General features: G+C 35.2%; 2 protein-coding genes across 6 annotated transcripts in view; both read left to right on the top strand.

Annotated features, from left to right (window-relative positions):
- Nucleotides 1-3,459, top strand: part of LOC116257497 (probable galacturonosyltransferase 14) — a 9,738-nt gene extending 6,279 nt beyond the window's left edge. Inside the window, exons 4-6 of one of the 2 annotated variants that reach the window (XM_031634307.2) lie at nt 22-609; nt 1,852-2,100; nt 2,631-3,459. In XM_031634307.2, the coding sequence (XP_031490167.1) occupies nt 22-609; nt 1,852-2,100; nt 2,631-2,915 (1,122 nt within the window). In that variant the 3' untranslated portion in view covers nt 2,916-3,459. Of the gene's footprint in view, nt 1-21; nt 610-1,797; nt 2,101-2,630 lie in introns of both variants that reach the window. The other variant, XM_031634306.2, reaches the window with a different exon arrangement.
- Nucleotides 3,460-17,620: 14,161 nt separating this feature from the next.
- On the top strand, nt 17,621-23,320 carry LOC116257338 (pentatricopeptide repeat-containing protein At4g39530-like). Of its 4 annotated transcripts, XM_050078633.1 has the most exons (5): nt 17,621-20,182; nt 20,345-20,473; nt 20,606-20,728; nt 22,705-22,784; nt 22,888-23,320. In XM_050078633.1, exon 1 carries the CDS (start codon nt 17,764-17,766, stop codon nt 20,083-20,085), a length of 2,322 nt encoding a protein of 773 aa, XP_049934590.1. In that variant the 5' UTR covers nt 17,621-17,763; the 3' UTR covers nt 20,086-20,182; nt 20,345-20,473; nt 20,606-20,728; nt 22,705-22,784; nt 22,888-23,320. The 4 variants fall into 4 exon arrangements, with proteins under 4 accessions (XP_049934590.1, XP_031489823.1, XP_031489824.1 ...); XM_031633963.2 differs by lacking the exon at nt 22,705-22,784; XM_031633964.2 differs by lacking the exon at nt 22,705-22,784 and having other exon boundaries at nt 22,824-23,320.
- Nucleotides 23,321-24,840: the final 1,520 nt, after the last annotated feature.

Here is a 24,840-nt window from a genome sequence, read left to right as displayed (position 1 = left end):
TATTGAACTTCCTGAATGCAGGTGGAGTATCTGGAGAAGGAGGTCAAATTGGCGAAATTGCAGGAGTCTGTTTACAAGCATTATGCAGCTACAGCTATCCCTAAAACCATGCAATGTCTGTCTCTTCGCTTGACAGATGAATATTCATCCAATGCTCATGCTAGGAAGCAACTCCCATCCCCTGAACTACTACCTTCCCTTTCTAACAACAACTACCATCATTTTGTTCTTGCCACGGATAACATCCTTGCAGCTTCTGTTGTTGTTTCATCAACTGTTAAAGCATCTACAAAGCCTGAAAACATTGTCTTTCATTTGATTACTGACAAGAAAACCTATGCCGCCATGCATTCATGGTTTGCATTGAACCCCCTTTCTCCAGCTATAATTGAAGTAAAAGGCACTCATCAATTTGACTGGTTGACTAGAGAAAATATACCAGTTCTTGAAGCAATTGAAAGCCATCAGGGGATCAGAAAGTACTATCATGGCAGTCACACAGCTGAGACAATTCTAAGTGACAACCCTAGGTTGCTTTCTTCAAAGTTGCAGGCCAGGAGCCCAAAATATATATTGATGCTCAACCATCTTCGTATATATCTGCCAGAGGTGATTTTCAAATTGATTAGCCTATATTTTAAGTACTATTGAAGTTTAGAGCAATCTGACTCGCAATATATCCAGATCCCAAGTATATGATTAACTGCTCAATGGTCAGTTGATGCCAGGAGCTCAGTTGCTTCTATCAAGTAGCACATGTTCTTGTTTGAAAAATTTTATATTTAGTGTAAGGGAATGGCCTGCCTACAAGATTTGAGGCTGAACCAATGGACATGGTAATAGGCCTAGCCTGATATGAAACAGGCCTTGGCATGAGACAGAAACCTTCATCCTAGCCCTGAGAGTCCCTTCAACCTAATATCAGACTAAAACAGACCATCTTCAAGATCTGCTTGAACCCTTAGAGGTTGCGTCAAAGCAAGAACATTTATGTAGTTACACTTGGTTCCATCCCAAAGGTTGCAAGAACGGGAACATGTATTGTGTGTTCTATTGGTCATGGAACAGTAAAACATGTATAGAGTACAGTGCATCCCATGTATTTTTATGTCCAATTTTTATGGCCCACCATTTTTAGGAACATAGTGTTCTTAGAACACTACTGTTCTTTGCTGTCAAACACCTTCTTAGGTTCTTGCTAAGCTTGTCATGTGCCAAATATATATATGTCTGTTCCAACTTCACAAATGTGCTTGGACTGTCCAACTCTATTGGGTTGACAAGAAAGTCATTGATATCCGTTGAACAAATTGAATGTTTATGAGGATTTCAAAATTTAGACTTGGTTTGGGGGGTTTCATAGGATCCAATCCATGCATCACATTTCAGCTGTTTCTTTTAATATATAAATTCAAGTAGCTTGAGCTCATTTGTAATGACATAACAGAAAGTTGGCTGGAATCTGGCTGAGCTGGCTAGATGGCAACAAAGGCAATGATAACTTGTGGTTGGCCATATTCATAAATCCTATATGTGTGTGAGTGTGTTATTGTCAAGGCAGTTGTGATGTTCTAATCTTCGCAAACTTATTTGCATAACCTTGTAAAGGCAATGTCAACTTCTGTTGCAGTTCAAAGTTCAAACTACCAACTGACAAGGAATTTTGGCACAAATTTTGCGCAGCTTCTGTTAACGAAGGAGAGAACAATTTAAATAGTACAAGATTTTGAAATGCTTGCCAATCTATGTGGCACAATTTGACAAGTTTTGATGAGATTGCCTTGTTTTATTCAACAGCTCTTCCCGAATCTTGACAAGATAGTGTTCTTAGATGATGATGTTGTGATCCAGAGGGACCTGGCACCATTATGGGATATAGATCTCAAAGGCAAGGTTTGTGGAGCTGTGGAAACTTGCAGGGGAGAGGACAGCTGGGTTATGTCAAAGCGGTTCAAGAACTATTTCAATTTCTCCCATCCCCTTATTGCTGAAAATTTGGATCCAGAAGAGTGTGCATGGGCATATGGGATGAATATGTTCGACTTGCGAGCTTGGAGGATGACAAATATCAGGGATACATATCTTTATTGGATTAAGGAGGTAAAATATCAGCCTCTACCATTGATCTGTGGTAATTTGATACAGCTTAATCAGTCAAATGAAATGTCCTAAAGCAACTCAGTAAGATCAAATTATACAACATATGGTTGTCAGCTAAGGAGGTAAAAACCATAAAACGCCAGCCTTCACCATCTCTAAATTAAAACTTAAACATGGATGATTTAGGGAGAGCTCAATCAGTAGTTGAAGTGTCCAAAGACATCTTAGTACACAACAAGGCACTTTTGTACATGTCAAGCCTTATTAGCTTTTGATCCCCAATGATAGTGCATTGAGAATGGAGTTCTGTCATCAAATTTGAATTTCAACTTCTGATAGAAGGTTTTGATTGATTTGCATTTGTCATAGTTTGAGGCAGGTGTTAACCCAATATGCAGCTATGTCATGTAAATTTTAATGTATTTAACTGTGTTTTAACACATAAAAAAGTAGACAGTCATAGATGAGAGTGAAATTGATTTGATAAAGAGTATAGTGTTCCAAATTTGACACAACCACTTTTGGTTCAGAATCTGAAAGCAAACTTAGCACTATGGCGCTTTGGGACATTGCCACCTGCACTCATTGCTTTCAGCGGTCATGTTCATCCCATTGATCCTTCTTGGCACATGCTTGGATTGGGTTATCAACATGCAACAAGCCTTGATGCTGTGAGGAGGGCTGCGGTTATACACTACAATGGTGATTTCAAGCCATGGTTAGGTATAGGTTTCAAGGAGCTGCGGCCATTTTGGACAAAGCATGTCAACTTCTCTAATGATTTCATTAGGAACTGCAATATTGTGGAACCATAGTAGATGCCAAGGATTGGATTTCTGCTTGGCTGGCCTGAATTTTGTAGTGAAATTGCAATTTGTTGCCTGAGATGTATTCTTTCTGCGACAGAAATTGATGATGTCAAGCTGGACGAAGCACCTCTCTACAAGTCACGCTTCCATTATTCACTGTGTGAAGATTCTTTTATTTGTAACATAATATTGGATGATCTCCAAGACTACTTTAAGAGAAGAAATTTCTTGTTTCTACGTCAGACCACCTAGCCAGGAACTTCAGGGCATGATGTTCAGACCATGTTAGTACTGTACCTCCTAAGCAGCTAGTGGCAAAAAGCGTAGAGGTTCAGCAATTCAGATGTGGAGGCTTGGAAGACCTCTTGCATTCGAGGCTTGGAAGATCCTATGCATTCTCATTTTCTTTACTAGATCTGATATTTTTTTTTGTTGTATTCATCTGGTGAGGTTGGTTTCTTACAGATCCCATTGATTGTTGTAGTTGTTATTTATTACTACACCTGAAGAGATATAAGCTATGTGCAGCTGATTCTTTTTTTGGCTTTTCTTTGTTCCTTCTTCATTCCATCTCTTGATCAAAATGGATGTGTAACTTCATGACAGGCACCCATCTTGGCCGTTTCATTCTTGGCAACCAGTATAGATCTATGGATCCCTTTCAATTTCTAGCCGTGTTAGGTGCCCACCAAGACAATGCATTGCTTTGGTAATGTGCTAGTTTAGTCCCGTTTGCCAATTTTGCTGCCATCCTCTATTTAATGCACTGCATTCTGGCCGGGACTCACACAACTCATATTGACTGGTCTCCAGTATATCTAAGTGTTCTCTACCTGAGCCACTAGGTCACATGGCTAGACCCCACCGGCGTGTAGCTTTCCCCAAAAAATAGGTGGGGGAGGTATTTATAGGGAAGGCAGCTTACACGAAGGCCAACCCTTTGTCATTGCTTGTCTAGTGGGTCGAATACAACTAGCATGATTGTCTTTCTTGCAACCCAAAGCAAACACAGAAGCATAGGTAGGGGCTTTTCTTATATGGGTTTTTGACTTTGAACGCCTGTGCTTCGACTACAGAAACAATACACAATGGGTCCATTACCCCTTGATTCTAATCTGTGAAACTCAAAGGGCTAAAATAAACTTCACATGCCATTCATTTGGTTTCTATTAAAAATAATTTGTAATTGGATCTGCCACTTAGCATCCAATTCCAAAGGCAAGGTGATAAGGATGGTGGAGTAAATGATAGTCTCTTGCATTTTCAAAAATTTTAAAAAGTGTAGAAATGTTTAGTAATGTGTCATTGTAAATTTCTACCCGTTCCTTGAAGATGATGATAGTAATTATGATGTTCCACATGTAAGCCTATATAAAGGCATGAAGGACTTGATTGGGACAATGAAAAAAGTGAGAGCAACACTAAAATGGTGAAGCTCTCATTCCTCCCACCATAGTTTTTTCTCTTCCTCATCTTGAAAAGAATGCCCATTTAGCTTATTGTTATTCTAAAAGCCTCTTCGTTTGTTACCATATTTCTTATCAAAAATATTTACATAAGGTTTTGCTCTCTAATCTATCACTGTCTCAATAAGTTTGATATCAAAGCCTCGTTTGAGAAGGTATAACATCAACCTCCAAAAAATTTCAGCTTCAAGTTTTCTGTAATCAAGTGCCAATATTTGAAGGTGAAAGATGTGATTTTTGAAGTCTCAAAATGAAGACTCCATTTATATGACAAGACCTTTGAGTGCTCGTTTTTTGAAGGATACGAAGAACTAGATGGTGATGCAACTTTGGATGGGCTCCCACAAAACAAAAGGAGTTCAAAGAAAGCATGAAGAAAGACACAAAAGCACTCGTCTTCAACAACAAGGGGTAAATAACTCAATCTTTCCTCATACTATGAATGCTTCAAAAAAAAAAAGAACATGAAACATCTTAAAAAAGATTTTTAAGGTTCCAACAAAGTCCTATTGATCAAACTTCAATATCTTTCTAGAGAGTTCGATACATTATTGGTGAAAGACAACATAAACATGCAAGAAATTTTCTCCCGGTTGTTGAAACTATAAAATAGGCTAGAAGTTATGGTTATACTATTGAAAATAAAAAGATTATTGAAAATTTTTTAAAGAGCTTACCACCTCAGTATGATTATGTTATTGCTGCTATTGAAGAATCAGAAGATTTGCCCGAGTTATCAATGCATGAACTGATGAGTTATTTAGAAGCACATGAAAAACACATATATAGGTTTGAGTAGAAAAATTTAGAACAAGCATTTCCATCCAAGCTGAATTTGAAGGAGAAAAAGGCTTTCAAAGGCTGCAATATGGAATAGGTGGAAGGAAAGACTATCAAGAGGACGAAGACGAGTAGAAATAATTTCAGCTCGAGTTATGACAAGCAAAATGATAAATCTGAATCATACTATTATTTGCAAAAAATCCATACACAAATTGAAAGATTGCAAGTTCAAATGTCCACAATACAAAATTCTAAAGCACTCACAAAGACATTGCTGGTTTCAAAGAAAAAATGAAGCAAAATTTTTAAAAAATAGTGAAAAAAATGATCATTTTTCTCATGTTTGAATGGCCATCAATATTCACATGACATTTGGTATTTAGACAGTGGATGTAGCAGATATACAAATCGAGGTTATTCCTTCATAAGTGAGGTTAAAAAACGAAAAATGTCAAGCAGTTGAGCAAAGGCAATATTGCAGTAAAAACAAAATCAGGTGACACTAAACTTGTCCATGAAGGACTTTATGTTCCCAATTTAGTATAAAACCTTTTAAGCATTGGTCAGGTCATAAAAAAAGATTATTTAGTACATTTCAATAATGATGAATGCAAGATAGTGGGTAAAAAAACATCAAACCATAGCCAAAGTGAAAATGTATCCAAACAAAGTTTTCCCCCTAACATTGAGCCCTTGTGAAAATCAAAACCTTAATATCAATAATTTAGATGTATCAAACCTTTGACACCTGAGATTTGGTCATCCAAATTATAAAAGTTTGAAATTATTGAATCAAAAGAATATTGCGATTGACCTTCCATGCATAAACGATGCAAAAGGCATATGTGAAGGAAGTGTGTATGAAAAATTTCATAGATTACCATTCCTAGACTCTTCTTGGAAAGTAAAACATCCTCCAAAGTTAGTTCATGCATATATTTTTGTTTCACTCTAACCTAGTCCCATGATGGTAGAAAGTATTTATTATTATTTGTGAATTATTATAACAGAATGATATGAGTGTATTTTCTTCATCAAAAGTCAAAGGTGTTCGCAATATTCAAGCAATTCAAAGCATATGCAAAAAATGAAAGTGGGTTTAAATTAAAGGCCTTAATAACATATCAATGTAGAGAGTTTGCATCAAATGAATTATGAAATTACCACAATGAGCATGACATGAGAACATAGTTGACAGTTACAAAAATGGCACAACAAAATGAACTCATCAAAAGACATAATAGAATAGACATTATTCATTCTAAAAGGTAAAAAACTTACAAATAACCTTTGCATTGAAGCCATTAATACTGCAATTTAATCAAGTCCCCTATAAAGTCTATGTAATATGACTCCTTATCAAGCATGGTTCATGTACAAACCAAAATGTAGATTATTTCGAAGCTTTTGGTTGCATCGCATATGCTAACATATCATCTCCAGACAAGGAAAATTTTGATGAAGTTGGGAAAGAATATATAATTTGATTGCTTATGGTGATACTTCTAAAACTCAAGATTTTGTAATTTCAAGAGACTTTTTTTTTTTGACAAAGGAATGGAGTTGGAATTGAGAGAAGTAAGAAGAATAGATATGGAGAGCTTAGACATGGATGCAAATGATTAGCTTAAAAAGGTAAGAAAGCTCCCTAAAATTTATACACAATGTGATTTGCTTTGTTTGCTTGTGAGTCACAAAATTGTGAAGAAGTTACTCAAAATATGATTTGAAAAACTGCCATGAATGAAAAAATTTCTACAATAGAAAAAAATCAAGCACGGGAGTTGGTAGAGAGATAATTAACTAAAGACATGTTGGTTTAAAATTGATTTACAAAACAAAATATAATGAAGATGGGTCAATCTAGAAACACGAGGCGTGTTTCAAAGGGTTACCCAAAAAATTGTGGAGTAGATTTTAATGAATTCTTTGCTCCTATGGTGAGAATGGAAACAATAAGAACTGCTTTAGTCATTGCTGCAAAACTAAAAGTGTTTGTTTCCTAACTTATGTTTGGTCACCCTTTTTATGAGGATCTTCAAAAGGAAGTTTATGTGGAACAACCTTTTGGTTTCGAAAAAAAATTGAAAGAACAAAAATTAACAAGTTAAAGAAAGACATGTATGGCTTAAAGCAAGGCCTTGAGCTTGAAACATGAAAATTGATAGTTATTTTTTACAAAATGGTTTTCAAGGAGTCAAAGAAAATCATCTTTATATGTGAAGAAAAATGGTAAAGAAAATCTTTTGGTTGTTTGTCTACATGTAGATGGCTTGATATATCTTGGGAGAAATCCAAAAAATGGTTGCATCTTTAAAAAAAAACTACAATGAAAGTATGTGATGGCCGACCTCGACATCATGAAATATTTTTTGGGATTTCAAGTCAAATAGGTAAATGGTGAAATTTTTATTTTCCAAAAAAAAAAATATTGATGACTTGTTAAAGAGGTTAATATGTGAATTTGCAAGCCAGCGAGCACTCTAATGGCAATAAATGAAAAAACTCAAAAAAAATGATGGTGCAAAAACAATTGATGCTCTCACGTATCACAGTTTTGTAGAACCTTTGATCTATCTCATAAATACCATGCCATATATTATGAATGCAAATGTATCATCTCTGAATGAACAAGTAAACTTCATCTTACAACAACAAAGAGAGTTTCAAAGTATCACCAAGGCACAAAATTTGGGAATTAAATATATTGAAGAAAATAATTTTAATTTGCTTGGATCTACTAATAGTGGTTGGGCATGATTTTTTGATGACAGAAGAAACATTTCAAGTTATGTATTTTGCTTGAGAACAAATGTGATTTTGTGGTCTTCTAAGAAATAAATACTATTGCATTATCATATGCTAAGATAGAGTATGTAGTAGCTACTATTCCAGCATATGAAGTAGTTTGGCTAAGAAGAATACTTGGAGACATTAAAAAGAAAGTTCAACCATTATCCGCAGTGATAATAAATCTGTCATTGCTATGACAAGAAGTCTGGTTGTCATGCATTATCAAAGTACATTGAAATTTGTGGATTCAATGAATGTGCCATGCATGGAAGAGGAGTGCCACTTTTATCCTATCTTGCAATCAATATTTTATGCATATGATAAAAAAAAGTTGAATCTTCAAGTGCAATATTTTTATTTCTCATGGTTAAAAATGATACTGGATTTTTTCAATCATAGTGTCTCACATCTCATAAACAGAATGAAATGTTGAAATATCACAATCAAGAACTCTCAATATATCCCAAATAAGATCTGTGAATGCAAGAAAATGAAATATTTTATCCCACCACTTGTCATCAATAATAAGTTTTTTGATTGCTTGAGCTTTGTCCTCATCATCAGCACAATAGAAATTTCGATCATCATCAGTCACTATACTGATCAATGCACTTTTAGCCAATTTCAACCTTTGACCATAACAATTAAAGATGCAAAATGTGTCTATGCAACTCTTAACAATTTTAGATTGGAATGCTTGTTATAAATGGTGTGTTACTTCAAGTTCGGTTTTTTTTTTCAAATTCTATTTTATACATTCATTTAGTCAATTTATTTTTTATAGGCTGTGATTTTTTGCTATGCAAGGTAGAGTTTAGGGCAGTAAGTAGTTTAAAATCTCAAATAAATTTTAGTTGAGAAAGTTTGGGCTCTTCAATATAAATATTGGAGTGCATAATAGTGTTTGACACTTTGCTAAACTTTTTTCTTATTGTACTAAGTTACAAAGAGGCAATACAAAGAAGAAGAAAACAAAGAGGATTGTGTCGCTGTAACTTTCTTCTAAGCTGATAAATGAGCCATCATGTGGAATCAATCGACAGTTTGAAAAGTTGATGTTTTGGACTTTAAATTTTAATCTCATCTTCCTTCACATTATTCATATGGGACATATAACAAGAAGAATATGTGCTTACTTTATAAGATACAAAATTTCATATTATGTAATCATAATTCCATTTAACAGTTTAACACTTGAACTTGAACATGTAATAACAATACCAAACAAAATTTACAAAACCAAAAGCATCATGATTTTCCTATATTAATCTTCTTTACTGTTGTTTTATTTTGTTTATTATGTTTCAATTTGCTCAAAGAACAAGAAGAAAGACCTAAGCATAAGTTGTTGGAATTTTCTCTTCGTAGTTTTTTCTAACATGCCTTAAGGGAGTGACATTTTTTGGTCATTTGCAAAATCAAATGAAGAAGGAATTCAAGGGAAATTGATTTGCAAGTGCCATGAACTTCAGGTGGAATTGCTAGATTTAAGTACCATCGTGGAGGAATACAATATTATGATGTTTCTCCATGCCGAGAGGTACTAGAAAATGTAAAAAAGATGGTGATCAAAGCTTGCAAACAACTTATCTAAACATTCCAAGTAAGCAGACCATATTATAATGTAGCTTCATCACATCCGACTGGAAATATCTTTTGTTCAAGTTCAATGAGTATAGGACAAGGACAACAACCAACATTTTTAGGCATGTTTAGAAAAACAATTATAAGATCCATTGACAAGCTCCTATTTAGAGCTAATACAGTCAAAGACTTTTTAGTTGACCTCTATCTGTGTGCCTGACAAGCATAAATCAGTCCACTTAATTTCTCATTCCATTTACTAGGATCAATCAATTTCAAAAAAAATTTTGGTTGTTATTTTGAATCACAACCCATGATATTTTCCATGAAATAGTGGAACATACTAAATGATGTGGAGGATGTACTTGTATAAGTTGAAAACATGACCAAGAAGTGGTTACAAACTGGGTTTACCCTTATATCTTATATTTGAAAAGATATAGCTAGAAGCAGTTTACTTTTTGATAAACTCTCTAACATGTATCACTTTTTGAAAGGCAAAAGCATATAGAAAAAAGACTCTAAAAATGCAAAGTTTATAGTTGACTTCTTGTCTTCAACTATAGAAGAAATAGGACCATAAAATGTTGTGCAAATTATCACAAACAATCAAGTATTAAGAATTTTGGAAAAAGGGAGAGCAATATCATGTTAGTTGAACCGTTAGCAAGAGTATTGAAAATGGTAGTTTGAGAATGAGCTACTTTGCAGTTCTTGTTTGAAGCACTTGATAGAGGCAAAGAAGCCATAAAGACTATAAGAAAAGATAAAAAGACAAAGTATATGACATATTCGAAGATAATTGACAAAAGGTAAAACTATAATTTGTATAGTCCAATATATGTTGCGACAAACTAGTTAAATTTTCATTTATTTTGAGGATTGGTAAAATTGGATCAAGAAGTTCGTGATTGTTTGGACTTGGTGACCAAAAAAATGTTTTCTAATGTGGATGGTTGAGTAACAACTAATGAGGTGCTCAAGTATCATAACAAGGAACCTTTCATTGTTTCATATGGGGTTAGCCATGAATCTTATTTACTCTACACATCCATGTAAGTATGTTACTTTATTAGGTTATTAGTTTATTGTTATCACAATAATGATTGATCAAATATCTTAATTGCAAGGGTGTTGTAAATTCTATATTTGTTGTCTACTTAATTTATTTAGGTCTTTGGTGGAGATATTTGGATCGTCTCTTCTTATGTTTTAAAGTATAACAATTAAAATTTTAAGCTAGCCATATAGTGTTTCAACTTGTAAAAAAAATTAGAGTGAATTTGACCTCTATGTGCCTTCAAGTTTGACTTAATGGTATTCATTATAATGAATATGCATTTGCAAAATATAACTCCAAAAATACAAAAGGCACATACAAATTCTATTTATATAGACCATGTCAATCTATTGTTGAAGATAAAAAATACAAATATTGAGATGGAGGATAGTTTGTCTTCATATGATGACAAAAATGATGATGATTTCGAAAGACAAACAACAAGTGGACATCGAACAAATGATGACTTTTACTCTATTTTATGGGATGAAGATTAAGACTTGATCTTTGTACTTTTCTAAATTCTAAATGAAGAATGACAATGACTCATTTTGTATGATTAAAGCCATGAAGGCTATAAACTACAAACTATTATGATTGTGTACTTTGTCAATTTTCATTTTCTAATTTTCATCTATGACTGTCGATTTGCTATATTGATTACCTTTCATGGTAATGGGACGGTTAAATGTTTTAGACTTTTAATACCAGAAAAACATTACTTTTCTAAGTTTATCATATTAGTGGGACATTTTTTATATCTTCTCATTAGCTTTTTGTTAATTTTATTTTTACATGATTTTATTTTTATTTTTTTCATTTAAAAAATGTCCAAGAATTTCTTGAGATTTTTCTAAAAAATGACTTTGCTGAAAAATACTGGGGAAAACCCTCACCAATGTTTTCTCGAGGATGATATTTGTGGCTGTGTGTCAAACCAAATGCTCCTCAATAACATAGTATTTCTAAAACTGAGACTTCACCTATTCTCAGGCTTATTTCTATCATGCAAAACTTGTTGACAAAATATAGATTAATTAAGTGATTTAATGGATTGTCATCTAAAGTTGTAGGGCAATCCACTCAATAAAATGTAAAAGCACTACACAATATTAGTTGTAATACTTTGAAAGCTTGCCATAGATTGTTCGATCCATTCTCTCTATCACAGCCCAACTTTTGACACAATTTCTTTTTGTTTTCTAGCCATAACAAAAATAAACACTAAGTCTTTAAAACTCAACCACTAGTTGAGTAATGACTACTACAAAAGTGATCTAAAAACTAACAAAATACTATTCTAGGTAACCACTTGACACTTATGCTCAACCAACAAGACATCCACATAATCCCAAGCTTAGCATATTGCTTAGATTGCAAATGTCAATCAATTGAAAAACGAAGGGAGTCAACCCAAAAGCCATCAATGAAAAACCATTTGTAGAGACAGAAAGAAGGGTTTCTCTGAGTATAGCAATACTTAAACAAGAAAAAAACATGGTTTAGTAAAATAGATATATAAATATGTAAATTCAAAACAACATGAGGACTCATGACTACCACCCATAAGCCATATGATTCATGTTATACCTTAGAGTTGTCACTTGTCACCATAAAGGGATGATGCAAGACCCTAATAGGCTATAGAGCCACCAAAGGTAATCCATTGGCACTTAATCGTCATCATGGTCACCGTGATAAGCATAAACAAGAAACCCTGTGGACACAATACACAAATATAATACTAGGTGATCTACATAAATAGAGAATAGCCTGCAACAATGCCTCCTCTAAAATATCTCATATTGCCAGTGCGGCAGCAGTGTTATACCACTAGTATCACATGAAATGGTAGCTTAACTCCTTTAGGGATTGGGTTGAGGAACCAAGAGATGTCTCACTCTCTAAACAAGACAATAGAATCTTAAGCCACTCAATACCTTATATGCAGTCCAGTGATCTCATGCAACACCACTAGCTCCTGTGATAAAACCACTCACTGACCCGACTCACACTCACATATGCTATTGCATAAGTAAAATCATTCTCTTTGGCATGTATCTATCACTAAGCACACCTTGGTACACTTCCCAAGGCCAAAAGTATCTGGCTAACCCCCACTTCCCAAGTGATTGGAGTCAAAACAATATACAAAACCCAACAATATAAGAGCATTTAGAACATGTCTACATAATGTTCTTTATTAGTACCTTGGGGTTACATATATATACACACATAACCTCCACTGTTCGCAACTCAACTCTTAATCTGAATTTAATATTGTAGTAAGAATGTAATTATATGTATGTTTATGTAAATATGCATATATACACACAACTAAGCTATATTTTTGGGCTTTTTACTCTCAATTTCATAATTCTTTTACCCAAAATATTTTAAGACATGATGGAGGTTATGACTATTTGCAAGTAATATTATCAATAATATTATGCACACAATATTAGAACCAGAATGTTGAACATGAGGTAGTCTATCTACTAACCTCATTTGCTAATTGGGTTTGGATTAATCCATGTTAAATAGTTGTATCTCAATTAGGTTATTTTCTTATAGAGAAAACAAAAAATTATGCACTACTCCATCATTTATATAATTTTTTGACATAGTTTCTTTGCTACACATTATTCTTTCAATTCAACCATTGCACTTAAAATAAATTCTTCATATCAATGACTGTTAGCTTTATAAAAGACAACATTATGAAGACATTACAAAAGCCTTATCCTACCAGTCCTGTTATGTTGTTTTTAAGATCAAGAAGCTATTAAGGTTTCCTACCGTAAAGGAACAAAACTTGAAGCAAATTATTAGGAGAGCATAAATGTAGCAAGTAGAAACATTCATAGAAATTGGCTAAATAATCAACATAAATATAATTCATATTATGAGGTGATTTGCTCCACACTATTTTCTAATAAATTGTGTTCATTCCTTGAATAGATTTTTGTTTTAATCAAAACTCGGAGTCTTTCCATGGAATTCATGATCTGGCTTCAAACAAATTGACATTCATGTTTCTTGGTTTCATTCCTCTTGTTTCTTTTCCTACTCTTAATTTCGTGAAACTATTTTTATTAGTCATTGTCTATGAAGGAAGATGCTTTTATCTTGAAATTTAAACACTCAGATAAGACTAAATTTTGTTAAATTATAGCATTCATAGACAAAAATATAGGTTTAGGGTTGCTTGTTGCATTTTGACAAACATATATGATTATGCAGCAAATCAAATACTTCATAATGCTTACTTGTGCTAGCATTTTTTTTTGCATATTTCTCTTTTCAATAACTATGATTCATGATTAGTCCTTGTGAGCTTTTATTTCAGAAATTTTAAACTGTAAAAGTTATCCCTTACATAGCATACATTATACAAAGTTATAGTGATAGAATATATGTATACTTGCATGACAGTTCAAAATAATTTGATCACACAAAAAAATAATAGATTTCAAAAAAACTTCCACCCTTGTTAGTTTGTTACAAACATGACTTGATGCATTGGATAAATTTCAGCTTGACGTCCTCACAAATAGCAAGTTCCATGCACATATGTTTATTTCAATATTCATACATGAAAATTTTATGCATGCTTATATATCATATATATATACATTTGTTTTAATATACATACAACACAATGTACATGGACTTTGTACAACTATGGCTGAATATTCTCATACATATTACATTATGTATTAGTAGTAAAAAAAAAAAATCTGTAGCTCCAATAGAGAATTAAGTTGTCATGAATTTTACTTACTTTGCTACTACTATATTGTTAGTTGTAGACGCTACCATACAAGGAAAAACAAGTTGTTAATGATTAATTACATAATTACTGCCATGTTTGAACTAAGAATAAAAATAGAAAAAGTAATGTTTTCTTCCTACCAAACCTATTAGTTGTATTTCATAATTGGTTTTTTACAAAATGCTCCTTTTGGCAAAACTACTCAAAGATAAAGAAATCTTTATAGACTTTCTACTTAAAAGATATTACATTTCATATATATTTGTATTGTAGGATGCAATCAATCAATCATTTTTTCATAGAGCGTCTATAAATCCATGAAAATTCAAAACACTTTTATAACATGATCACGTCAAACATTCTAGTATACTCGTAATTATGTCTAGCTTCTTATAATGATAGTTGATACATTGTATCATTTTCAGCATGGAGTTCTCATAAACAACATATTGATATTTCTAAATATCCATTTTCTATAATTTTGTCTATATACACAACTACATATGTACATATGTGTATTTATATGCATAAGCATTCAAAATGTACAAGAACTACATGTTTCGCCTATATTTAAATATCTCTATACCTCATCAACTTGAAATTTGTTCAATTCAGTTTCTATGTAGATTTGCTCATTCCAATGTTGTCCACCACAATACCATGATTTACTAATGCTGATTCAAATCATCATTCATTCTTATAAAATACATATGTATATTGTCATATTATGATTCCTCAATCTACATAGAAACTACATACATGTTGATATATAGACTGGTATTTATGTCTAAAATAACTTAAGTTACCTTCTTATCAAGGATAGCGCTCATTCTCAATCAGCACCTCCTTCTACTTGACATTAATTTGCCAAAATAAGATGTCCCTCTTTTTTCCTTCAACTTTTTTGTTGCATAAACATTCCTTATAAGGCTATAGCAAATAGGCAACTAAAATGTTGCTATACTAGGTTAAATAAGCCCATTCAAAGGTAGTAACCCTTAGTTACAAATTTGTTGATGGTGATTCTTTAGTTACCTACCATCCTTTTTAACATCTCATTTAATATTTTTGTTAATTCCTTTATTCATGTAAAAGTAGTACATTTATCATTGTTTCTACATAATTATATGATTATGATTTGTTCAATTAGGTTCAATGTTTTATATATATACCTACAAACATGTGTATAGTAGCACATACATTTTAATTGCATATGATGAAAAAATGGAGGATTTATCTTCTTCATCTCTTATCTCCACAACTCGCACTCCATCTTCTCTTTGGCTCCATCCTCCTCTCCTATCCTTGCAACTCCCTTTTTCCCTTATCAACTCCATCTTCCTCTCTTATATGCCTAACTTCCTTTGCAGCTCTATCCTCTTCCTCTATCCCTACAACTACCCTTTCTACCACTTTGAGCTCATGCTTGTCTCTCTTCTCCACTCTCACTTTTTCATTCCCTTTTTCTTCAACCATCTCTTCTCCAATGCTCTCCCCACATCTTTTCATTCATTTATTCTTCAACCTATTCTTCTAGATCATTCTTCATAGCTTCCTCTTCTCTCTTCTTATATGCATTTTCTTTTTTTTTTTTCATTCCTTCCAGCCCGCTTTTCTTTATTCCTCTTCTTCAAGTTCTTCTCTCTCTCGAGCTTCTCCCTCTTCTCCTCTCCCTATAATTCTCATTTGATTACTCCCTTATTCAACTTTCTTTCTCATATGTGTTTTGCCTCTTCTTCTCTCCCCCTTACTCTCACTTCATTCCTCTCTTCTTCAACTTTGTCTTCAATCCTCTCCAACTCTCTTCTTGTATCAAATACTTTTTAAATTACTCCAAACCTATATTGTTTCATGTGGTCCAATGAAGAAGGTTGTCGGGCATTTTTGGCACCCCTAATTAGAGTGATGGCACATCTATGCAATATAATCATATAAGTATTGAACATAGCATGTGTTATCAACAACTCTAGATTATTATAAATAGTGATGCCCTCTCAAACAGAAATTTACTATTGGCAATTTAACTATTACATGTACTAATGGTAGCTTAGGTATATATCAATTTCAATTAATTAATCAAACGATCTTTAATGCTTTGTTTGGATGGAGGGCAACAGAAGGAAAGGGAGAAGTGGAAAGGAAAAAAAAAACCAAAGGGAGGGAAAGAGAATGGAAAATGAAGGTAAAGAAAATAAAAGAAAAGAAAAGAAAATAGGTTATTATAAAGCTTGTTTGGATATAAAGGAATGAATTACTAAAATCATGTTTGTTTGGACTACATAAAAGAAAGAAAGTGATAGAATTTATATTACTTTATAATAATATCTCTGCAAGAGATGATAGAAAGTAAGAAGGGGCATTGTGAATAGTGGTAAAAAAATAGACAGAGAAGAGAAGAAAGACAAACTTAAAGAAACTTCATTGTTGTGATGTTTACGTGTACGGTGGTACAAAAAGATTCTAGATCGAAAAAGATGTTGCTATCACGTAAAACCTTGTTCATGCATGCACAAAGAGAAAGAAAGGACAATAAAAAGCGACAACATTTTCCTTTCCTTTCCAATCCCTTCAATTTTGGAGGGATTAGATTTATATTTATATTCCATTCTTTTAAAACTAAACAAGTTTTTTACTTTCCTTTCTTTTCCCTTCTTCATAATTGATTAACCAAACAAATGATTGATTGTTCTTTCATTCCTTTTTCCTCCCTTACCCTCCATCCAATCAGGACGTAAGTGATTATGATACCCCAAAACATATCTAAGCAATTCTCCTTGAGCGATATAGTTGAAAATTTATGTGATTTGACAGCAACAACAAGAGTACATGAAAAAATAAATAGTTCACTCAGTAGAAGAATAGATGAGTGGCATCTATCGAGTACTCGATACTGACAGTTCTATTTCTTCGTAAAAACGGGAGGGATCTGATGAGGATTTTGCTCTTCTACTTCACGGCGAAAACTTGAGTGGTTGTTGAGGATTTCCCATAGGTTTTACTCAACGGAGGGGGTTTTACTCGACGGGAATGATGGAGTTGATTAATATCTTATTAAAGCTTATTGACAATGAGCATTTATGACTTTGAACTGGCAAGCCGCGTCCGCCCGATTCAGTGTAGGGCGTTTTCCCTTTAGCAGCAAAAAGGAAAAAAACAAAGTATTCGCGAGAAAATTTGTGATAAATGGGTCACTTTTTGAACTTTCTTTAAGAAATGACTGGTCAAAGTGACAATGTTTCCTACCTTAAGATGTCGGTCCGCCTGGTGGAGCGTTCCTCTGTGTCCCAACTCGCGAGACACTTTTGCCGTTTTGCCCTCTCTCTCTCTCTCTCTCTCTCTCTCTCTCTCTCTCTCTCTCTCTCTCTCTCTCGCTCGCTATGCATTGTCAAAAGCATGAAACATGTGGGCAGTGCAAGAAAATATGCATCGTTTTGTAACGTTATCAATTCGGAAGACGGATATGCTCACCTGATAAGAGTTTGCTCCCAGAACCAAACAATTTCTATTGGCAAGGCCCTCCATTGCCATCTGCTTAAATCTGTACGCACGCCCCGGATCTTTATTTTCAATTGCCTGGCTAAAATGTACATTGAGTTTGGCTGTATTAATGATGCGTGTCAGTTGTTTGATGAAATGCCTCAAAGAGATGCTGTCTCTTGGAACACCATGATATGTGGCTTGGTGCGGCATGGCCTCAACACTTCAGCTTTCACGTACTTTCGCTCTGTGATTCGTTCTGGCAGACTAAAACCTGATGGGATCAGCTATAGTAGCGTGCTTAGAGCTTGCAACGGTTTTGGCGGGTATGGGGAAGGATTAATGGTCCATTGCATGTTGATAAAACAGGGATTTGAGGAAAATTTGTGTATTGGAAGTTCTCTTGTTGACTTTTATACTAGATGTCATGAATCTGATGAAGCTATAAAGGTTTTTGATCGATTGGTGGAAAAGGATACAGTTTTGATCAATACTATGATTTCGTTGCACATCCGTAACGGAGACTTTGGTCAAGCTCTGATGAAATTTAGGCAAATTATGTCAAATTCTTGGATACCAACAAGAGTTAGCTTCACTAGTTTGTTAAATATCTTTAATACCCATGAAAGAGTGAAGTTTGTGGGAATGTCCATTCATGGTTTAATCATTAAGTTTGGGTTAGAAGGCAATGATATGGTACAAAATGGACTGGTAGTCATGTATGCAACTCCTCATAATTTTGAAAATGCTGTTAGTTTGTTGTATCAATCTGGTACTCTGAATCCATTATCCTCAACTAGCCTGATTGCTGGTTACATTTCTTATGGCTGTTTCGATGAAGCCATGGTTTTATTTTGGCAGTTACATAGTGAAGGTGTTGAGAAGGATAGTATTATGTTAAGCTGTGTTCTTAATGCATGTTCTAGAGCGGGATGCATCCAGTTAGGTACTCAGATCCATTCCTTAACTGTTCGGCTTGGTCATAATTCGGATAGTTGTGTATGTGATTCCCTAGTTTCTATGTATGGGAGTTCCTCATTTATCAACCACGCAGAGCAAGTTTTCTATGAGGTAAATGGATTACATGATATTCTTTCCTGGACAGTGCTTCTTTCTGTTTATGTTCAAAATGAGTTGCCCATGGAAGCCTTGAAAATATTCTATGAGATGCAGAATGACGGGGTGAAGCCAGATTCTGTTGCCTGTATAAATGTTCTTGGAGGTTATAACAATCTCGGTGATGTTGACCACTTTAAAAAGATTCATGGTTACATAATTAAATCAGGATGCACATGTGAGGAATTTGTAGAAACGTCTCTTCTTCATCTGTATGCTGATGCGGGATATCTAGATTTTGCATTCCAGCTTTTCTATGAAATGGCTGTACATGATGTGGTTTCATGGTCTGCTTTGATATCATCATGTACAGATCTTGGGTATGGTGACGTTGCTCTTCTTTTGCTTGTGGAGATGATGAGGCAAGGTGTAAAACCAAACGAATTCACTTTTGCAAGCACTCTTTGTGCCTGCACTAAAGTGGCAAGTTTCCAAACTGGAAGATCACTTCATGGGCAGATAGTAAAAACTGGTCTTAAGGGCAGTAAAATCGTTGACAGCTCAGTGATTGACTTGTACGCTAAGTGTGGAAGCATGTCCGATGTAAAATGCTTTTTTGAAGAAACAGAAAAGAATGACGTAGTCATATGGAATTCTGTGATTGGAGGATACGCTTATCATGGCAATGGAACAGAGGTTTTGAAGTCTTTCCATGAAATGAGTTATTTACATGGCATAGAGCCTGATCAAATCACGTTTCTTGCTGTTCTTTCTGGTTGCAGTCATAATGGTCTAATAGAAAATGTAAGTAAGGTCTTTGTTGACATGGTTGATGAATATAAAATAGAACCAAGGCAAGAGCACTTTGCCTGCGTTATTGGCGCCTTTGGACGTGCTGGAATGTTTAGGGTTGCACTAGAGTTCTTAAAGAAAATCCGAAAAGAGCCAGAGATAACTGTTTTGAGGACATTGCTAAGCTGTTGCAGTTTACATGGAAACCATCAACTTGGCTTGGCAGTAGCAGGAAAGATTTTTAAGACATGTCAGGATGACAACACAAGTTATGTCTTGTTGTCTGGCATATATGCTCGCATTGGAAGATGGAAAGAAGCTGAAAATGTGAGAGAAGTAATGAAGAGACGGTTCGTAGCAAAGGATGCTGGGAGGAGTTGGATTGGATGACTTTAAAATGTTGACCTTAAGTTCCGATTCATGTGCCTTTGAAGTCAATTCATTTTACCTGGCTCAAAATCTGTCCTTATGGATTTATGTTTTTAATGTATGGCTTCTTCTCTGCCCAATTGATCAAGGCCTTGATATTTTTTTGCGTGAACAAATTATTGAAAAAATAATAATTTGGTTTTAATGAAAGTGTATTTGGAAGGAAACATTTGTTCTAAGAGCTTATGGATTTGCTATATTGCTGTTGTCCGTGATGTAGGTGCTTGGACATCTTGGAGGCATCAATATACATAAGAAACCAAAGGCTTAATGTGGACTGCTTTGATGCAATCATGGTGATATGCATCGGGGAGCACAACTACGTTTGTATACAGTCAGATTATTACAGGTTAATTTTTTAATTTTTCCTTTTCATTTCCTTTTTCTAAAAAACTATGTTGGTTAGGTAGAAAGGGCTAACGAGCTGACCTACTTCTCAATATGTATACTGAGTTCCCTTCCATATTGTTGACTGTTTCAGGAAATTCAACTGATATTTCTTTCGAAATTTACCAGTGCACTCTCATGGCCTTGATGAATGGTAGGGATGCCCTTGCCGCCAAGATTGATGGGGCAACATATTTACATGCTTACTAACAGAACAGTATGTCCTCCTTTTTCTCATGCGATGCTCTAAATGTATATAATTGTTTTCTAAGAAGTCCATTTTCCAATTGAAGGCAAATTTGATGGTCTCTAATAAAGATTTTTCCTTTCTCCTGGTGGAAGGGAATAAGGCTAAACATGGTTCCTGTACAACAATACACTGGCTGCATCGAGAACAGTTAAGAAGCTAAATTTGCTTCTTAACTGAAGACCCTTACTGCTTATAAAAACATGGGGACGCGTCCCTGTTGAACCTACTCTTGTTGATGGAAGCATAACCGTATAGCTTTGTTGTCTATAGGCCGCGTTACCTCGCCATGTGCACAGATGCTACCACAGAGTCTGTTCAACGACATTGGATTAAAAGAATTCTGGCCGAAACTTTGTTATAGTCGCTTCTGTTTGGGCTGAGCCATGGCTACCAAGAAACCTACTTCAGTTTCCCAAAAATTTGCATGATCCAGTACTGTTGTTTGGTGTGTCTGCAGCAGCATTTCTAGCAGATTATTTCAAGATCCGACCTGTGATACCATACACGGCTTGAAGCATTTATTTATTTCAAGACCTTACGGGACAAAATTGTTCATGGATAATCTGGCTCTTATCTTACTAAAAGAATAAAAAAAAAGATTTTTTTTTTAAATTATAAGCACAAGCTATGCTGAAAAAATGGAAATTTTCCTGAAATTAGCAACTCCAATTTTATAGGACTTTATGAGTTGAAAAGACCGCTTTTTATTTTCAAGAAACATGATCCAAAGTATTATTTCTAACAGAAGACTGGTGAATTTATCTAAACGTTCTGATTAATTGAAACCATTATTTTCTAACTTGAGTCATAATAGGGCACACCTAAACTTAGTGAACCAATGTTGTAAAGGGGGGTTCCCATCTCATATCAGAATCTTAAACAATACAATGAGTAGAACATTGGCTTGGTTGAAAGAATATTCTGAGAACTGCACTTGCAAGTTGCAACGTCACTGGTTTGGCCATGGTTTTTAGCGACAAAAATGCACCTTTTGTGATGGTCTTAGCGACACAAAATAAAAAGCAAAAGCCCCTCTGCCCACAAAGGTAGCTGGCTGTTTTCAAATTTTCTATATATTGTGTATGTGTGTGTGTGTGTGTTTATGCACATATATACAGTCTCTACTGGTGGCAAACCGCTGCCACAGGAGCTAAGTCACACAGGTGCGCCAACTATGGTGGCACACGCGCACCTGCACCTGCATTGGTGCGGGTGCGGATGCAGCCCGACACGGCGTCAAATGAGTTTTAGCTGTTTTAGAAAATGTTTTGGCCAAGTTTCATTGGTATATCGATTCAAGGTAACCTTGACAAAAAAAGTTTAAAAATATAGACAAATAAAACTACTTATATAACAAATAACATATATATATATATATATATATATATATATATATATATATATATATATATGGATGCTCTCGCTCTACCCATGTGACATAACACATGAGAGACCAACCACCCCGGACAATTTAGTAAGGCTTCAAACGTTACTCTGATTTCTTTTTCTGCCTCTCTCTCGGTAGAAACCCTTTTGCTTAATAAGTCACCAGTAAGCTGCTGTAGATCCCTTGTTTTTAAGATGTAGATACCTATTGCTGCAAATCCTGATAATCAGACTATGTTAACCCCCCAAAATTTGATTAGGTCGATTGAGTGCATATGACACCAACTAGATATTTGTTTTTGTCCATCAGAAGGTATCTACATCATGAAATATTTCGAATACATATGAAAAAATAAATATCCTGAACCTTCCTATTGAATTAAACCTCCACATTTTCTCCCTACAATCTGTTTTGTATGGAGCATTCATCAGTGCTGCCCAAACCATTCGTTCTGAACACCATGTTTTTGTTTATTCTAATTGGCGAATGTCACAAAAAATAGCCCTATAGGAAAGTAGTATTTTCTTGATAATCACCTTTGCATGATCACCAACAGAGGACCTTCCCATATCCTGGAGGATCCGTCACCATAGCTCGGAGTCTTCACCCTATACTTCGTCATCAACAAAATCGCATGTAAATCACTATCTAAAGAATCCATTTGCTTCATGACAGAAAGAAAGCTCTTCCTCGTCATGTTCTATTTGCCTACTTATGCGATTGGGTTGATGCTATGCAGCCCCCAAGTGGAACAGATAGGGCACCAAACCTTGGTGACTGGCAGGAAAGGGAGATTCACGTGTCCGGGGCTAGCTGGAAAGTGAGCAGCACTGACATAACAATTGCAGGGCTTGGATGGTATTCACTTGGGCTAAAAGAGGGTGCCACCATAGCACTATGGACTTACAACGGCGTGGAGGTTACCATCCGAGAACCCTTGGTTCTTGATAGAGCTCCCCTTCTTGAATGTTGCCCAAGGCAGTCTCAGATGCCACTGGAAAAGAAACCAGTATTGAGGAAAAGAACAAAAGGCTTAATGAAGATAGAGGAACGCAACCTCTTGTAGAGGCAAATAGTACTTGAGAGAATTACTCCCAAGTTGTCATTTTATCTTTGTTGTCCATGTGTTATCATTGTACCTGTGTCATTCTGTTACCTTAAAGAAAAAAGAAAAAGGCCAATGCAAATCATTGCCACCTTATCTCATTTGTCTCTGGATTGCCAATTGATGTCTATTTTGCACAAATTGGTCTGGAATGTTTGTTGTGATATCAAATTTTCACCTAGGAGTTAGACGTAGCTGGTTATTCCATGGTTGCTAACCTCTCTTGCACAAGCTGATGTAGACCTGGACATTAAGGGTGTGTTTGCCGTGTGTGGATTCCACTATTCAAGTGGGATCTCAATCCATGTTTTTGGGCAAAAAAAAAAAACTGCTGAATGCCAACAAATGTGGGAACGGAATCTGGGATGTCAGATGCAAAACAGGGATTCCTTTCCATGGATTTCAATCCACCTGTGAGGGGTGCATCTAAAATCCTTGGATTTTTTTTTTTTTTCGTTAGGACTTGCATTCCCTTTGACCTCCCTCTTGCTCGTACTCCTCAAAGGAAAGGCAGGTAAGGATATTGGGTTTCTTGGAGGACAGGGCATAGACCAACGATGCCACAAGTTTTCGGCAGCCAGCGTTGATGTTGTCATAGGAGCCGGTGGTGTCGACGGTCTCACTGATGCAACTGGCAAGAAGTGTTACATTTCAAGAATACCGACATGCCTTCAAGAATACCGGCATTCCCTGCCCTTTCGTGGTTCATTGTTTTTCTTTTCTCTTTCTTTTATTCTGTTTCTGGTATAGTTTTTTCAGGCTCTCATCTTACAGGATAACCTACAACATTGGGAAAATACCCACTTTGTTTTTCTGTTTTTTTGTCTTATTTTATCTTGATTAAGCTTTGTAACATATGTAGAAGAATTGGGACTTGTGGTTTCATTGGGTTTCTGGATGTTCATCGGCAATAATTCTTTCTTTTTTGTTTGTTTTCGTTTCCCCTGCTTTATTGGCTACTTGTCCTTCCACGAAGTTGTGACAAATTTGGAGCTTAAAGTTGATGCAGAGGTGATTGTTTCCGTTTGTTATGGTGCCGTATCAACATTCTTTAAACAATCACTATGCAACACTATGCCTGCCAGGTGGGTGCTTTTACATTTTTTATTAGCTAACGTTTGTTCCAATGGTCCATATCTTTCCAAGTTATCAACAAACGCTGGAATGGAATCTCGGAGAGTAAAATCTAAGTGGATCACACACAATCTCTTTCTGGGAAGGGGATGCAAATCCCTGTTCTAATTCGAGGATTAAAATCTTGGGATTTTGATCCCAGGATTTTAGTCCTGGTACTGCCAAACACTTCCTAAGTTCAAAGGGAAAGGAAGGAGACTTGCCTTACTGCTCCATTCCAGATGATATATCAAATCAAAATCAACTTGTGTTGAGCATCCTTAGCATGTATGTCACCTTTTTGTTGCGTTTTCTCCCCCAACGTCCTGATAATGGGCCAGGGTGGTGCTCTCATAATGTTATCTCAGCCTATTCAATATAACTGGATAAATGGGTGTTTCAGAACAGATACAGTGGTTCCAGTTAGAACCATTGCTCTAGATGATGGACTGCTAGAACCACGGGACTTGAACC

This window comes from Nymphaea colorata, chromosome 7, assembly GCF_008831285.2.
Source record: "Nymphaea colorata isolate Beijing-Zhang1983 chromosome 7, ASM883128v2, whole genome shotgun sequence".
Classification (NCBI taxonomy): domain Eukaryota; kingdom Viridiplantae; phylum Streptophyta; class Magnoliopsida; order Nymphaeales; family Nymphaeaceae; genus Nymphaea; species Nymphaea colorata.
The sequence above is the reverse complement of the archived record's forward strand: the minus strand, read 5'-3'. Positions and strand labels throughout refer to the sequence as shown.

Bases quoted from the DNA above. Each gene is read 5' to 3' on its own strand.
- LOC116257338 (XM_031633963.2), top strand. From the start codon at position 17,764: ATGAAACATGTGGGCAGTGCAAGAAAATATGCATCGTTTTGTAACGTT.